At 43.3% G+C, this 18,062-nt stretch overlaps 1 protein-coding gene across 4 annotated transcripts; it reads right to left on the bottom strand.

The window, feature by feature from the left end:
- Window positions 1-1,389: 1,389 nt before the first annotated feature.
- atf2 (activating transcription factor 2) lies at window positions 1,390-17,930 on the bottom strand. 4 transcript variants are annotated; one of them, XM_035750036.1, is made up of 12 exons: window positions 17,017-17,930; window positions 16,160-16,229; window positions 15,973-16,069; window positions 15,766-15,884; window positions 15,537-15,665; window positions 14,605-14,783; window positions 14,112-14,223; window positions 12,905-12,991; window positions 10,514-10,717; window positions 10,077-10,274; window positions 7,126-7,231; window positions 1,390-3,347 (listed from the first exon to the last, which is right to left on the bottom strand). In XM_035750036.1, exons 2-12 carry the CDS (start codon window positions 16,205-16,207, stop codon window positions 3,127-3,129), a joined length of 1,500 nt encoding a protein of 499 aa, XP_035605929.1. In that variant the 5' UTR covers window positions 16,208-16,229; window positions 17,017-17,930; the 3' UTR covers window positions 1,390-3,126. The 4 variants fall into 4 exon arrangements, with proteins under 4 accessions (XP_035605929.1, XP_035605930.1, XP_035605931.1 ...); XM_035750037.2 differs by lacking the exon at window positions 17,017-17,930 and adding an exon at window positions 16,707-16,936; XM_035750038.2 differs by lacking the exon at window positions 17,017-17,930 and adding an exon at window positions 16,783-16,936.
- Between the last annotated feature and the right edge of the window lie 132 nt (window positions 17,931-18,062).

Genomic DNA, 18,062 nt, shown 5'->3' with positions numbered 1-18,062 from the left:
TGGGAAGACTTTCCACTAGATGTTGTAACATTTCTGTGGGGTCTTGCTTCCATTCAGCCACAAGAGCATTAGTGAAGGTCGGGCACTGATGTTGGGCGATTAGGCCTGGCTCACAGTCTGTGTTCCAATTCATCCCAAAGATGTTCGATGGGGTTGAGGTCAGGGCTCTGTGCAGGCCAGTCAAGTTCTTCCACAGCGATCTCAACAAACCATTTCTGTATGGACTTCGCTTTGGGCACGGGGGCATTGTCATGCTGAAACAGGAAAGGGCCTTCCCCAAACTGTTGCCACAAAGTTGGAAGCACAGAATCGTCTAGAATGTCATTGTATGCTGTAGCGTTAAGATTTCACTTCACTGGAACTAAGGGGCCTAGCCCGAACTATGAAAAACTGCCTCAGATCATTATTCCTCCTCCAAACTTTACAGTTTGCACTATGCATTCGGGCAGGTAGTGTTCTGGCATCCGCCAAACCAAGGGTCGGACTGCCAGATGGTAAAGCATGATTCATCACTCCAGAGAACGTGTTTCCACTGCTCTAGAGTCCAATGGCGGTGAACTTTACATCACTCCAGCTGATGCTTGGCATTGCGCATGGTGATCTTAGGCTTGTGTGAGGCTGCTCGGCCATGTAAACCCATTTCATGAAACTCCCGACGAACAGTTCTTGTGCTGACGTTGTTTCCAGAGTCAGTTTGGAACTCGGTAGTGAGTGTTGCAACCGAGGACAGACACATTTTATGCGCTACACGCTTCAACACTCGGTGGTCCCGTTCTGTGAGCTTGTATGGCCTACCACTTCACAGCTGAGCCATTGTTGCTCCAAGACGTTTCCACTTAAAAATAAGCAGGGCAGAAATTTGACGAACTGACTTGTTGGAAAGGTGGCATCCTATGACGGTGCCATGTTAAGTCACTGAACTCTTCAGTAAGGCCCTTCTACTGCCAGTGTTTGTCTATGGATATCGCGTGGCTGTGTGCTCAATGTTATACACCTGTCAGCAACAGATGTGGCTGAAATAGCAGAATCCACTCATTTGAAGGGGTGTCCACATACTTTTGTATATATAGTGTATATCCATGGTTACCTGCTTGACAATTCTGCCTGTCACATCTCCAACGGTGCCAGTAGACAAGATGCTACATGGTCATCGGGCCGGGCGCCAAAACTCCTCAATGTTCTGCTCATTGTGCCGGTACATTTTCTGGTGGCGGAGCAGTGGCAGGGACTCCTTGCCACACCCTTACAACTGGCCTTCCTTTAGATGTTAGCTCTTTATTCCCCTACTAATTTCCTTCATCCTCAGCCACAAGTTGCCCTTTTCTGCCTCTTACACCAGCTCTTTGGTTGCCTCCCTAGATAATAAAATTAAAATCCAGGAGGCAAAAATGGATTTAAAGAGATAAAAGATTTATTACGTCTTATTCATTTAGGATACTGTACTTTATACATAACTTTCACAAGTTACAAGTTTACTGTCAACACAATATCACACCCCGTTTAAGCAGCTGAGCCAGGGTAAAATAATTGACAAAACCTTTCATAAACTTAAGACCAGCTAGTTATAACTCAAGGTGAAACATGTTCAATGTTACTTATTTGACTGAGACATTATTAAATATCAGTTTAATTCTCTCAGAGAATTATTGAAATCATGCTGAGAGCACATAAGTGAACAGTACAAAAAACAACTTAAATTAAAAAGGAACAAATGAGGTCTGAAACTAAATGTAGTAGTGTCTCGTTAAACTACACAGTAGTAAGCCAATACATTTAAAGAGAAAAGGCAATTTGATACAAAATAATAATTGTATGATTTGCCAACTACAACTATTTTCTAAAACATCACTAGCCTTAAAAGCAGTATAAGATCAACATATACACATACAGCATTGATTCCTCATTAAGTTTCTGGCGCAGTGTGACTATTAGTGTTTTCAAAGTTATTGTACTACTATGCAAGGCAAACAGAGCCTTCGTTTTAGGTTGGAGGCCAGTAAAGGTTCCTCAAGTTAATATTTATTTAATACAAATAAAACTTATTAGGACTCTAACACATGTTTTTTAAAAGTATGACATCTGGAAAAACCACAATGTGTCAGTAATGATGTTATTTACAATGCTTCCTAAAAATGTCATATTCTTAAGTAACATGAATATTTCCTCAAGGGTTCAGAGTCAAACATCAAAGCAATGGACAAGCAACTTAGTAAGCAGAAACATTATTCAGAAGAAACAGATCTCCTATACCAAGAAATTACGTACATGGAAACACTCATAATAAATCTGTGTGATAAAATTAATGGCACATGGTTGAGTCAACATGTTTATGTAAGGTAAAATGTACTGCAATCCTACAATCACTGGTTCATGAAACAATCAAACTACAAATGGAATGTTGGTCAAAGAACGCACATAGAATTCGACCCAAGCTCCTATTTTACAAGTGCAGGCAACTCTGAACATTTAAACCACATAATGCTACCGGCAGACGTAGCCAAACTAAAACACTCACATAAACGTTGGCAGTTCAAATCTGATTCAACCGTTGAAGTTTTGTAACGAGAAAGGTATTAAAATCTACCTTAAAAAGCTGCCAGTACATCTTATTGGAACAATCAAAAACACTAAAAAGTTAAACCCTTCATCTGTTATGTGCAAAATGAAAAAGGCAAAACAATTAAAGTGTCTACTCCTTACGTCTTCTCACCATAAAATAAGGATATAAAAGGCCATTAAAAACAAATACATTCCAAGTGAGCCACAACACACTTTGGTAAGGTCTCATTGGCAATGCACTGATTCAAATCATTACAACTTCAAAGTTCACAGAGGTCCAAAACAAAAAGGACATGTGTACAGTTAAATAAATAAATCAGAACGACTAGAAAACAAGGTGGAAATAAGACAATCATTTCAATTTTTAAACCATTCGTAAAGGGCCTTCTTTTGCATCTTTACCAATTTCCAACAAACCATTACATTGCATTCCAAGAAAATCGAAAGAAACAGAAACCAAACGATGAGCAAAGACAGTATAGTCCAAACCGAAGCTGAGTGAGAGTTCCTTTCCCCTACAGAGGCAGCAGCGAGGCTGGGCCACTGCCTGCGGTGCGGTGGGGCTGATCAGCTTCCTGAGGGCTGAGTCTGGATGGTGGACAGGGCAGCGCCACGCTGTGCCTGGCCATCCTCTGTGCTCTGGTCTGCTGTGGCTGGGGCGGAGGCAGCAGGGGTCATGGAGGAGGAGCTGACTCCGTTGGAAGTGCTGACGGAGCTGTGCTGGATGGCCTCGTTCTGGGGGCTGCCTGGGACTGACATCTCCTCACAGCTGTCTTCCTTCTCAGATGCTGCAAACACACACACACACACACACACACACACACACACACACACACACACAAACAGTAAAAAAAAGGCCTGTTACGGCTTTATGGTTTGATCATCACCTGTTTTATACAGTACATTATTGCAGCAAAAGTGCTTGTTAAAGTAGACGACTCACTTCAACAAAATGCAGCCTATATTCATTGCACTATGATCATATTCCAAAATAGGATCAGGAGTAACCTCTGTTGGCCAATCTATTTAGGACTAATATGTATATCCTAGGACATTTTGTTATTACTACTTACTGTTTTTTTCTGCTCTTAATTAAAGTTCAGTTACAATGTCAATTTAAACCAACATCATAAGGGGACATTACATTCTGGGGCATGTGGCAGTGTTTCCCACTCCTCACTGCGTTCTCATTTGTTTTTTGCTACCTTGCCAACTACTGCAGCGACAGATGATTACAGCACCTGATTTTAATGACGCTCACACTGGAGAGTATGCAAGATTTGGAGTCGAAATGCCACCAGCTGTTAGGCAGTTGCATTGAATTAATTGGATCCTGATGAGGAAAAAAAAAATCCTCTCTCATGCTCCGACTCAAAGGAATGAGGAGGACCACTATGATAATTAATATAGCTAATGATATGAAGTCAGTTGAAATGGCACTAAGTAATTAACGATTGGGCTTGGTATTTGAGAATGTGAGACAGACTCCATAATAAGAGAAGTTTGCAATAAAATTGCATTTAAAAAGGCCCTGTGTGTGTGTGGGGGGGGCTCCCTTGGCGTTCGCATTGATCAGACTTTGATCAGGTGATTTAGTGCAGGTGAATGTCAAAGCACCGTAAATCGCTTTGCCATTTCTCCCTGCATAAGGTCGATCCCCTTGTAAATCAACCTTTTTGTTCCATATTCCAGTGTGTATTATTACTCTTAATGGCATTAAGCACAGGAGCGGAAGGCGAGAGTAGACTGCTGATATATTATCATATGCAGCTTTACTAGCTACCCAGAGCAGCCTTCACCATAAGCAGATGGACAGCTCGGTGTGCCAAGAGGAAGCATGGTCTGGCTTGTTTGTAGGGCAGGCTGGGTAATATCCTCCCACCTGCTGTAGCAGTGTGCCTGGGCTGGATGAGGAAACATGTTACCAGACAGGGATGGAGGATGCTGGGGGCCTGGGGGACCACTGGTATTGGGGGGGGGTAAGAACTGGGAGAAAACACAGAGTAGCTGAAAAGACCTCTGCGCTGAGGCAACACCATGATGGAATCTTTACATGATCTGCCTTATGTTGTCACAGTATTGACAGTATGTGAAACATCAACTGACCATGTAATTTCAGATACGTGAGGGTAGCCACCATTAATTGGATATTTGAGTGATATAAAATAAAAGTGAACTATATCTGACAAATATGAATGGTTTAGCTTCATTTCCCATCCTACATGGGATCTGCCTGTCAAGCAGCAGAAGGGTGCATTGCAGTGGTGTAAAGTACCTAAGTAGTACTTTAAAGTAACTTAAGTTGTTTTTTGGGGTATATGTACTTTACTATTTATATTTGGACAACTTTTACGTCACTACATTCCTAAAGAAAATAATGTAATTTTTACTCCATACATTTTCAATGCTTAGCAGGACAGGAAAATGGTCCATTCACACACTTATCAAGAGAACATCCCTGGTCATCCCTACTGCTTCTGATCTGGCGGACTCACTAAACATACATGCTTCTTTGTAAATTGTGTCTGAATGTTGGCGTGTGCCCCTAGCTATCCATAAAAATTCATACAAAATTCTAGTTTGCTTAATGCAAGGATCTTCAAATAATTTATACTTAAGTATATTTTAGCAATTACATTTACTTTAGACTTTTACTCAAGTAGTATTTTACTGGGTGACTTTCACTTGCGTCATTTTATTAATAAGGTATCTTTACTTTTACTCAAGTATGACTAATGGGTACTTTTTCCACCACTGGTGCATTGCCGATTAACGTTACTGTTAGCTGATAATGTTTACTTTGCCAGCTACAGGTAGAAACTTTGTACAGTTGGCTAAACATTGTGGTAAGTAGACCTAATGCACATTTTTCTTCAATGTCGACTTACCCAGTGAAGTTAGCTAACATTATCCCATGATTTGATGTTTTTAAATAGTGTTTAATCACAGACCACGTGTCACAGTATTGACAGTATGTAAAACATCAACTGACCATGTAATTTCAGATACGTGAGGGTAGCCACCATTAATTGGATATTTGAGTGATATAAAATAAACGCCTCACAGTAGTCCGACTGACAACTTTACCAGAACGATGTCAAGCTCTTTCCAAACGCCTAATGTCTGATGAAGCAAGCTAAATGACACGTTGTTTGCTTTATAGCTAGGATCAGGCTTCCCCTCAAGTACAGTATATGAAAACAACTTGATCAATTGATGTTTACTGATTGCTGTAAAACTCTGATGATAAGAGCTAAAAATGTGGAATAATCGGAAATGTGTAGTTTTGACTGTGCTCTTCAAGGAGGTGATATTAAAATCAAATAGCTAGTTCTACATGCATTTACCAATCCATTGAAAACGGTTTTAGCAGAGCTGGGGAGACTCCCAGCAGCCACATCGAACGCTATCGTAACGTTTTATTGTTAACGGTACGGTAAAGGCTTGTATCATCTAACTCAACCTCACCTCTCAACAACAGAATGCTTCCGTAAAGTAATGGGATCACTAGATGAGGCTATATTTCTCCATGGTATCAACTAGCTGCAAGCGATCAGCCTTCGCTGAGGTCTAAGATAGGAAGAATCCTCAACGATATGTGAGAAAGATGACCCAATTCATCTGCAAATGGTAGTCAAAACAATCCAGACAACCAAATGAGCACAGTCTGTGACAGGCCAATATAGCCTGGGAGTCATCAGTCCTATAATATGCATGAGGCGTGTCAGCGGCAGTGCTATGGTTAACAATAGGGATGTGGAATGAACAGTGGCGCTCGGTGACCGCGGCACCTCTCATCGAGAAAGCGCCGCAGTCTTGTCAAGCTCTCCGCTATAATGGACTCATTTTGGAGGCAATCATTGTCAATACAAGTCAGCGGCAGACTCCTGAGCACTGCCGAGACGTGGCTATGCGTACACGTTCTGCATATTGGCCCATCTAAAGAGAGATGGTGAGTTATGAGCACAAAGCTGAGCTGACAAAAATCTAGAGAGGCAAAAGGGGGCTGAAATGGTGGAAATTAAAAACTATGGCCTGTTCTTACAAAAGTGCTTACACAGTGACTGGCGAAACCTGGCAGCCATTAAGTTTTACAATGAGCACCTGAGGAACAGGCACTTCTGGGCAAAGTGAGTCAACCATCGCCTCCCAGACAGCCGTTCTACTGACAACAGCAAATTGAAACTAAGAGGCTGCATAAGGCAGACACTATGCACAGATTTGCACATTTCAAAAGGCATCATTAAAGAATAAAAAGCTAAAGACTGATGCCTTTATTCTGCATTTAGGTTTCCATAATGGTGCAGGTGAATCACATTTAAAACAATATGACTTGAAATGACAGCTCAAAACAGATGACTTGCAGGAGACAAAAAGGCACATGAATAGACAAACGTCTCTGAAGTTTTTCCAAAACCAGAAAATGGCCTAATGTGTCCATAGCTCTGGAAGTGTCGGGGCTAGGCGATGAGCGAGACGTGTCCCTCTGGCGAGAGGTTAGCAGGGCTCGTTTTTGGATGTATTTGCAGGGCGGCCTGGGGCTGAGGATAATGGAACATAACTCACTGTGATAGGCAGATTTCTTCTGCATGGCGGTTACAGGGCAATCTTTATGAGCCAGAAGAAGCTGCTTCAGCCGAGCCACTTCATTTCTCAGCAGGGTGACTTCACTCTGCCAGAGAGGAGGGAATCAGACAAAACACACATTCACTCCATAAAATGGAGACTTGACTGACTGCCACATACTTCCAAACAGATACCAGAGTCTGATAACCATCTGTATTGTATGCATCTCTGATTGAAACATACTATATTTAGTGCTAAACCTTCACCATCCCCATCCCATGAGGAGCATGACCTGTCAAACCATCGGCCATCAACGACTGTCTCTGTGGGGGGCTGTGATGTGCAAGATAAACCTTTGTTTACATCACAACACTTGCTAAATCCACCTCAAGCAGTGTAGACGAAGGGGAGGAGACAGGTTAAATATGGCGTTTTAAGCCTTGAGACATGGGTGGTGTATGTGTGGCATTCAGAGGATGAATGGGCAAGACAAAATATGTAACTGCCTTTGAACGGGGTCTGGTACTGTAGGTGCCAGGTCCAGCATACACACATTCCCCAGTTATGAAAACAGCCAGGTTTGTGAGGAGATTTTAGCTACTATTTTCTCAGTACTCAAAACCATTAGGATTTCATTTGACAAAGGGATAACCACAAGTAATTTCTCTCTCATTGTCTGTCTGTATGAGAGGCCTATATGACCGTTACATTACTGCAGAAATACTCATCCCCCACCCATCCCATGAAGAAGAACAGACACAGGGAAAGGTAGCTAACTGGATAATGGATGGCAAGGTGAATAAAGTATGATGCACTTTTTCAATTATGTTGCTCCTTGCGCTATAATTACGGCTCTTTACTGGCACCCGACCAACACATTTGTCAGAGGTGAGCTCTTCCGATTGTCAGCACAACTTTGTGGATTCTGCTGAGATTTACACTCCCGTGTCATTACAGTCCCCATGGGAGCTCGGGATTCTGCATGCAGTAAAGAGAGGCCACATTACGCTGAAGGTGACTTTCACTGGAATTAGAGCAGCCGGGGGCCCACAGAACGCCCTATGGCAGATTTAGACTCTTTCTGTTCTCCTTTTTTAAACATTTTTTTTAAAAAGGACTATGGCAGCTTAATCTATTAGTCTGAAAGCGGACAATTTATGTGAATCCAGATTATGGATTTACATGACGTGAGACAGATTTTAACAGCTGGTAGAGCCCTTACACATCTCTACCACACCACGCTCACTACGCAACCATCTCTCATTACAGATAAACAACCTAGTTACCACTGCTGCTTTGTGAAGGCGCTCATCCTCTCCTCCTCCAGGTATTCCCTGTTGATTATTATTATTTGTGCCCTGGTCCTATAAAGAGCTCTTTGTCACCTCCCACGAGCCGGGTTGTGACAAAAACTCACACTCATTCTTATGTTTAATAAATCGTATAGTGTGTGTGGCAGGCTTACAATGACGTTTAAAAAAAAAAAAACTACATTTGAGAGTGCGCTGACCCTGGTGCTAGAGGGGGTACGCAGCTGGAATGCTTGAAGGGGTGCGGGACTATAAAAAGTTTGGGAACCACTGGTTTGGATCAACCCTCCAGTGCAGGTGCAGCTCACAGAGAGAGATCTTTTAGCATGGCTACAGGGAATAGAAGTTATGGTATTGATAGATGTTGGGTGGCCCCAACAGGCAGTGTTTAGCGAATACTTTAATCTAGCTACCGTATTCCGAATACCATTAAGACCATAGATTGTTGGTATGACGTGGAGGAATCTAGCCTGGTATGGACTACACAACCAGACTGTTTGTTATTGTTACTACTGCATTGGTGGAACAACTAAACACCCAGGTCTGATGAGGTGCACGATTACAACCAGGATGTTAAACCCCGAAAAAAAACATAAATAGCTGCATTCCTTATCCAATTAATATGCATCATGTTGTCATACAGTAGGATAAAGCATGGCGGCCTGAAGAAGTTTAACTTGTTTCTAAGTTTGTGAATTAATAGAATGGGAGCAAATGGTCCTTTCCTTCCTGACTCGGAGGCCGGGAGCCCTGTGGGTTGCTGCCTGCTCTGACACCTCATTAAAAAAAGCCCGTTAAGGATGATGTTATAGTAATCGTGCATCATTAGGGCCCACTCCGCTGATCAGTTGGGCCAATGTGTCAGCACGGGAGTTAGAACTAAAACCGCACCGCTGATTAATGCCTTCATATAAAAGAACACTTTCATTCTGTGACATTCAATTTTCGCCCGCGACTTATTCCGTTCCTCATAGTTAACAGTGGTGTTCTCTGCGACCCCGTCCTTCCTCAGTCCCTCCACCTTCATCTGCTTGCGTTCATTTAACCCTTAGCAGGCACACCGATGACCATCAAGGGTGACAATCGGTTATTGTAACGGAAATTCATCACAATTCCCCCTCCATTTCATTTCCCCTTTCCCGCGTCCCCCCGCCTCAACCCCCCTATGTCTTACTTTGCCTCCATGGACAAAGACAGCAAGCAAATAAAACAGCACATCTCATTTAATTGTGTGGAACGCCAATGTGCCGCACCCCGAATCACACTTATCAACAGAGACAACAGTCACATGAACTGTAGAGAACTTGTCAGCATCAGATCCTAATTGCTTTCTGCAAAATGAAGGTTCAAAAAGACACCTTTCCCTGAGAGATTTTAGAGGCCATCCAGTAAACTGCTGAGACAGAAGCGAGGACACGCTTGTGTGCGGCTGACATCTGGAGGATACAGCTTTATTGACAGGGATGTATCGGAGAATGGGGGGGCTCGCACGCCGCCCGCTGTCACACCGCAACTCCTCTTAATAGGCTTTAATGACTTCATCACCGCACAAGGGGAAAAAGAAAATGCACGCACACAGTAGAATCCCTCATACCTGATGCAATAAGCAGTTACTAAATGGCAGACTGAGCCATGCCATACCTGTAGTTGTCCGTTCATAGAGTTGAGGTCCTCAGCCTTCTTCTCCAGCGAAGACACCCAGACCTTCCTCTTCTGTCTGCAGCGGGACGCCGCAGCTCGGTTGCGTTCCAGGAACTTACGCCTCTTCTCGTCCGGGTCCTCGCTGGTGGCTCTGCGCCGCCGGCCCCCTGTGTGCTGGGCAGGGTGCGCCTTAGTCGCCTGGCATGGAGAACAGAATGCGCGGCATAAATTCATCAGAACCAACCTATCAAGCTCTATAACACATAGGCTATAAACATGTATTTCATGGCTTATGTAATGTTCATCATAATCACTAGTTAGGGTATTAGAGTAATAATATATTAATACCCTTAAAAAAGGTACTTCAATGGTTAGTTGTGGAATAGCCTAATTTAAGCATAGCGCCCTCTGGTGGCCAGTTGTGGTAGTGTACTCACAGGCGTCTCAGTGGTGGAGGTGGCAGGCTGCTGGAGGGTCTGGGGGCAGGGTTCCTCAGGCAGGTCCAGGGGAGGGCCAGGAGACAGAGATGGGGAAGGGACCAGAGCCGGGGCTGCATTGTGGGTCACAGCACTGCTCTGGACATCACCAGAATCTCCATTGGTTACCTGAGGGAGCTGCTGGCTTAGCACTGCCTTCAGCTTCTAGGGGAAGAAAACAACACAAGAGCACATGAGCCGAGACAACACCTCTCTGCAATGTAGGGATGTTCCGTTTGAGTTGAAAGTCATGAACAAAGTCTTGAGGAAGACCAATGAGATTTTAAAAAACAAGGAGTTGCAAAAGACAAAACCAAAACACTATATCCTGTATGATGGGAAATTAGACATCAAAACAAAGACTTCCTCCAGTAATGTTACATAGGAAATCTAATAGCTGTCACGGCCAATATCCTATTCCCCTGATGAGCTGGGGATGTCAACTTGTCAGGGGAAGCTTTGCCTCTTGGGTGTGTTTATAACATAGTGCCCCCCCCATCTAGAGCGCCCAACCCCCTTCGCTGTCCCTGGGCATCTGTCAGACAAGCCATAAAACTAGCTAACAAAGTCACCAGGAACACAGACATCTACAGTGCGTTAAAGAGACAAAACTACTATCTTATTTGCGATCCTCCTAACAAAAGACATATACAACTACATCCTTCTAATCTACATGTAGCTAGTCATACGACATACCGGGGAATTAAATCACATGGCAAATCCATATTTGTAATTGTTTTCATGTTTTACATGAAAATCTACGCAACACACTTCACCCGTCCTGCATCTCGATAAAGGTGACAGACAGTAATTTAAAGCCCAAATACTCCACCATCAAACAGTGAGTAAACAAGCTGAAGGTGAATGAGCCATCTCAACCCGTAACAAAGTGAGTGGGAATACATTTACATGGGAGAACAGAGGAGCACATTATTCTAACAACTACCTTTTTGCCAGACCAATCTATCTACCAAATTAGTTTATCGTGTAATACCCTTCCAGAAGCTCTTCTGGCAGAAACAAGATATTATTCTCCTGGAATGGCCCATAGAAGGAGGGAGAAGCCAGTCAGATTCATATTTCATTTCTGCCACAGAAACCTCATCAGTGTAATAACCCTCCATCTCATGGGTGTTATTCAACCATCTGCTGCTGTATTACTTATCTTTATTTTGCAACTAATTAACAGCATAATCTTCTAAATTCAGCAAGTTAATTATCATTATTGTGGTCTTTGCAGCATCATCAGTCCTTGTAAAGCGCCGTCTCCGCGCCCCCGGAGAGCAGGGTGGGTGGGGGGCTGGCTGGGCGGGGGGCTGTTTTCTTGACGTGGGCTCATTAGGTGTTTGCTGATGAGCCGAGTGTGGTGGTGGTGGTGGTGGGGGGGCACCGGGGGTGGGGGGTTCGCAGGTCAGCCAGGATTCTGCTGAACAAAAGGTTCCATGCAGGGTGAGGCTGACTTAATGTGACTCTCCGAGCCCCATGCCAAGATGCCCCCAGCTGGCTCTCGGCAGAAGCCCCCCGGTTGGCCTCGGCGACGGCGTGTTGAGCACAACGCTATCTCTGCGTTTGTCATCCCTGCGCCCTGCGAACCCAATAAACCACCCCTCACCCACCTTAAAGTCCACCCCCCCCAGCCCTCCTTGTAAAGCTTTACCTGTTAATTTTCAGAGGTGCGGTGTGCTGTGAGCATTTACAGGTTCCGTGCTTCATCACCGTGCCAATGATCTACCCAACAACAGTCCATATCTCTGCCCTTCAACAGTCACTACTAACACAAAGGGCCAGAGGCTGGAGACACTGCTCATCCACCTTGGTTGAGGCATTAAAAGGGATACTTTGGGTATTTTGAGTCCGATGAACTCGTAGATACCATTTTCATGTCTCTGTGTGTAGTATGAAGGAAGTTAAGAGGTTTTTTTGTGAGCCAATGCTAACTACAATGCCTGGAAGTCTATGGGTATCTGCTAACATGCTGGTATCCACAAGACTCTGGGGAAGTAGATAAAGGGCGCCATTGCCCAAATCCCGAAGTATCTCTTTAAGCCAGGTCACGGTCATACACCATTCACTAGCATCTGTAACACATACTCAACTTTAATGACAATTTATATCAAATACAAACGGCTAACATCATTGCAAAACACTTGTTTCTAGTTCCCTCTTCTGGTTAAAGCAAGGAACTACATACAGTACAGACATAGTACCTACAGTATTGGCATGAACTACTATTGTACATAATCCAAATGTAAGATTACTTTGTGGATCAATTTGACATTGTTTGGGGGAATTTCAGGCATGCACATATGTACAGAACCCTTGACGGTATGTGTATTGAGACAAAGACATTACCAGCTTAGCTTCTGATTGGACGGCTTGAGGCGAGGGCGGTCCAGGGATCCCAGGGACGTTAGGCACTACGGTGACGGGTCTGACAAGCTGACAGCACAGACACACACAGAGTAACCAGCACAAGGAGAATTAGTCTCTCCCAGTGAGAGGCAGGCAGCCCCCTCCCAATATGTGCGTGCACACACACACACACACACACACACACACACACACACACACACACAGAGAGAGAGCGCCGTACGCTCAGAGTTTTCCTCATATCTCAGCCTCATTAGGCTGGATGGCCTGTTATTTTGTGGAGGCAGCGCCACATGGAGATGCACCATGTACGCTAATGAGCTCCTGCCTGCCTGTGTGGAAAGCATATGGACAGAAGGGCTAAGCACAGGAGAGGGATGGAGGGAGAGACGAGCTGGAAGGCCAGAGCCGGGTCTCCTCTACCGTCTCCTCACAACGAGACGGATGGAAAAGGAGAGAGAGGAGGAGAGGAAAGGGGATGAAGGGAGGAGGGGAGAGGAGACCCAGCAGTGGGATCTCTTCCTTTCCTCGTCAGTGGCTCCCCACAGACTGGGAGAACGGAGGTCTTTTCCCCGCTGCGCCGCCATCAGGAGATAATCATCTGCTGCTCAGTGTTCCACACAGACAATCAGGGCCAGAGAGAACAAGACAGGGACCCTGTCTGTCTATCGTCACCAGCCACACGTCACTCTGGGGGAACTAGGGACAGGGAGATTTCTATAGGGCCTACGATATGGCTAGATTAGCTAATGTCCTTAACAGACACTGAAGCATAATATCCAGGGGTGGCATATTAATTGATTGCAACACATCCAGTCTGCCAGAAGTCAAGTGTGGTGATTCAAATTGTACAAGGACAAATGGCAGTGAGGCACCCTGGACTGGAACATACAACCGTTTGGCCTACTCACTGTCTTTGCCAAGGTGACATACAGCTGCTCTCTTCTAAGGCCCATTAGTTCCCCCATCGTCCCCTGCCTGTCCAACGCATGCCAAAGACACTAGTGCCAAAGTAGTAAATAGTGAGCCTGTTCTAGGGGCTGAATACATGGCATTAACTAATCACTGGAACGTGGATTTAGGTCTAGTTAAATTGGGCCTGAGCGAATGTGCAGCACACTGTAAATCCATGCATTTAAAATACACATTGGAACTCCATGAAGCAACGAGCTTGACATGCGATACTTACAGGATTTGCGGTTGGAATATGTACACTAGATGCGATGGTTGCTGGGATTGCGACGGGCATGGTTTGTCCATTAGGCAGCTGAAAGAGTACAGGAAAAGTTCCAGAGACTGGACTGGAGGGGAGAGAGGAGACTATGGGTTACACAACACCCAGCAAAATAATATCTAGTTATGTATTAAATTATTTCTCCTTTAAGAAAGTTACCATACACTTCACACTACAACAAAGAAACACAAAACAGACACTCAAAGGAACATAAGGTAACGTAAAATGGACAGCAGAACTTTGTGGATTTGTACTCGTACGATATGGTACCAGTATGGGTCACTGACAACAAACCAAAGAGCATACTTTTCAATGAACCATCTTACCACAAAATGCAAAACCATAAAGACACAAAACACAATTACAAAAAATAAATTAAAAGCAAAAACACGCGGAAAAAAAAGTTATACAAAAAAGATCAAATAATCAACATTTTTTAGTTACTTACACTATTGGTCTATTAGAGGATGGGACTTGGGTAATTACAGAGCTAGATGTTGGCGATGGGAGAGCTTGCTGTATAACAACACTAGCGTCTGAGGTTGCTAGGAGTACATTTGGGACTTGGAGGGATGCAGGATGGACTATAGTAGAGGTTGGCAGTGAGGTCAGCTGCAAAGATACCTCCTGAAAACACCATACGAGACCTTAGCTGCATTAAAACCGTCAATGACAACCATTCTCTAGATTTCAACCACGAAATAATGCCCTAGTTGTGTGTCATTCTTATAGTACAGATTAAAAAGATGGATTGATTAATAACTGCTAATAGACAATGATCTGATGTACAAAATATAAAAAGGGATTTATTTATCCAAATAATTTTTTGCAGTTCTGGTACTACTGTGTACTATTTTGGGGAAGCAGTGAAACTATCAACCAAAGCACTGCAAAAGGGAATCAGTGTTTCAGTGAGCTGTTAGTCTATGATGAAAATATTCAAAGATGCTGCAAATGAGCATATGAGGGTAAACCTTATCCTTAGATGGCAAAATAATCAAAACAGTAGTTTAACTATGTTACATTGGGTGGTCATTTGAGGGTAATTCACTCTGAGCTTATTGCAATGTTGTTGAGCAACATCTTTGATAAGCCATCATTAGAGTTCATGGACACTGTATTAGTACAATTATGACACCGCATCTGAAAAGTTAGTCTATATGGTGGAAAATACAATTACTTCTTCAGCAATCTGAGTATTCTCCAACCTTCAATGAATACTTTTCAACAATGAATCAAACTGTTTGGGTTGAATATAACCCTGGCTGTTCAAGTGGTGAGACAATAGTTGTTAATGTCCAAAAGTAAAGATTTAGAATTGCCCTACATATCAACTGATCCACCAGGATATCAATGTATGAAGTATACCAAATCCTTTACCTTGTCGTCACTTGTTGTAGATTCCGGATGGGGCAGAGGGCTGCCCCGATGTGACTCCACAGCTGAGTGGTCCTCAATTTTATTTTGTATGATCATTGGTGTGGCAAGAGGCGACAGATCCAAGGGCATCTGCATGTCAGAAACAAATATCAACAGATCAGATCTGGAGCAACCTGTACTACCAAGTCAGCCTTAGCTTTGATAGCACCACTGGATAGTAATTACTCACCTTTTTGAGGTCATCCTCAGTAGCTTTTTTGAAGTCATGCTCAAATGGACTGGTAAGCTCATTGAAGAGTCCCACTTCCTCACAATTCTTCAGAAAGCGTGTAGGTGTTGGTGTTTGGTCTGCAACACAAGACAGGGTCTCTCTCTCATACCACTTGAATGAATACTAACATTTAGTCATTTAATTGTGGGCTCTTGTAGTGCTTACCAGCAACGATGACACTGTTGTCCCTTGCTGGACCAAACTTGAGTGTCATCTCATGTTTATGTTTGTGGACAGCCAAGTGGTCTTCGTTTGTAAATCGCTATGGAATTATGAAAATGTATAATTTACAGATATAACACTTTTCATATATAACCAACAAAGACAAACCAAATGGACTATAAAAACATACCTGACCACACCCAGGAGCAGCACATAAGAAAGGTTTGTCATCACTCATATTCGGGAACTCCTTTTATACCCTGGAATGCAAAATTCCAATCATGATTTGCACTGTTGAAGGTAGAATGTCCCAGATCAATGAGCATCACCTTTATAGGAGGCTCCGTCAAATATTGTATCTGCTTTAGGACTTTGTGTGGGGACAAAGCTTATTGATAGCAAGTTGGCAACTGTCCCTTGTAAATGCATGGTCTTTCTCTGAGTCAGAAGAAAGAGTGAGAGACACTGCTGGTCATATACAGAGGATATCTATCAAAATGAATAGTGGAAACTCGAAATATGACAGATGACACCACTGTATATTTAGCTAGAAAGATAGCTAGCTAGTGATGCTTTAGCTAGGTAACGTTAGTTGGGTAACCTACAGCAGCAGTAGCTAGCTATTATGAAACTGACAATGCAACATTTCTGGCTAGCTTTAATTCAGCTAGTGTTGTCCTTATTTAGAAGACAAACAGATTAAATGCAACAATTTAGCCACAACATTAGACACAAACCTTGTAATTTAAATTGTTGACAAATTCAGCACAAGCTAACAAAACAATGCGGGTGGTTTTGTTTACAGCCCCTCACCATCATCAAGCTACCAAGCCCTATCCATCCACACCGCCCATTTAGGCAGGGTAGCATGTGCAAGCATATCACCGTGGCCATATTAGCTCTATTTATAACTGCTAATACAGACAGGATCTGCATTCATCACAGACCAATCATTTTTATTCAAGCTTATATCCCCACGAATGCCAATAAATCGTTACAAGGGCGATTTTTTTTGTGTACAATCACTGTCAGTTCGTGGACACTTACCCACGGGCTCAACCCTTGATATCAAAATCCCACGTCTGTACAACGGTCTCGCGAGAGCAGTATATTTTCCGTATACGTCACTTACTTCCGACACACCACAGCCACAGAAAAGCAGTGTGCCACCCGCCAGCAATAATATATAAGTGCAGAGAAATCAGGTCACAATACAATTTACAATATACTATTTAAATTATATATTTTACTTCAAAGCTAGTCATGAGATGCTGTTATAATGCCAACAGAGATGTGGTGAATACAACAAATGTGCTGGGACAATGCCACACCCCCAATGCAAAAAAAGCACAGTAGCAGACACAAAATTATCCGGAATATTATAGCATCCAATCTTGAAGTCCTTGAGTAAGGGAACAATCCATAACGGAGTCCTGGTGAACAGGGCAGGGTCTTCTGTCTTTGGTAGAACAAATTACAACTCTGCTTGAAAGCAGTGGGAGGTGGATCCCACCAGAACAGAGAAGGGATAAGAAGCATCCTAAATACCCCCAAGGATGGAGAAAGCCAGGTGATGAGTGAATGGTATTACCATCTGTGGGATGGAGAAATTAACTCCACTGGAAGGTAGGTATACACACACCATGGTCTTGTTCAGAGCACAAAATAGTAAAACCTCTCAAACACAGAGTATTTTTGCTGTACAAGTTCAGGTAGTACCACCCTTAGTTTTTAAATGTTTTCTGTTCCCTGGGTCTTAAACTAGATGACATCTGGGAGCTTGGGTATGAAGGGTGACCATCTCCAGAAAATACATGCAGATTCCTTTCACATTATCTTTGTGACCTTTTATGGCATTTTTATGAGAATGTAACCATCGCGTCAAATACATTACAGATCCAATTTCCTCCAGGCCCATTCGATTTGACAATGTACCTCTAGGTGCATTGAAAGGCTCTAAAATCTATCACTGAGGGATAAATCAACTTTGTGCAAGCTTAGTGTGAACCAAACTGTAATAGTTGTTAAGGGCAATCATGTCATGATCTCCAGGCTGAACACGTTCATGCAGAGAATGTCCAAAATAATCTGGA

This window comes from Oncorhynchus keta, chromosome 34 (genome assembly GCF_023373465.1).
Source record: "Oncorhynchus keta strain PuntledgeMale-10-30-2019 chromosome 34, Oket_V2, whole genome shotgun sequence".
Lineage (NCBI taxonomy): Eukaryota > Metazoa > Chordata > Actinopteri > Salmoniformes > Salmonidae > Oncorhynchus > Oncorhynchus keta.
The sequence above is the reverse complement of the archived record's forward strand: the minus strand, read 5'-3'. Positions and strand labels throughout refer to the sequence as shown.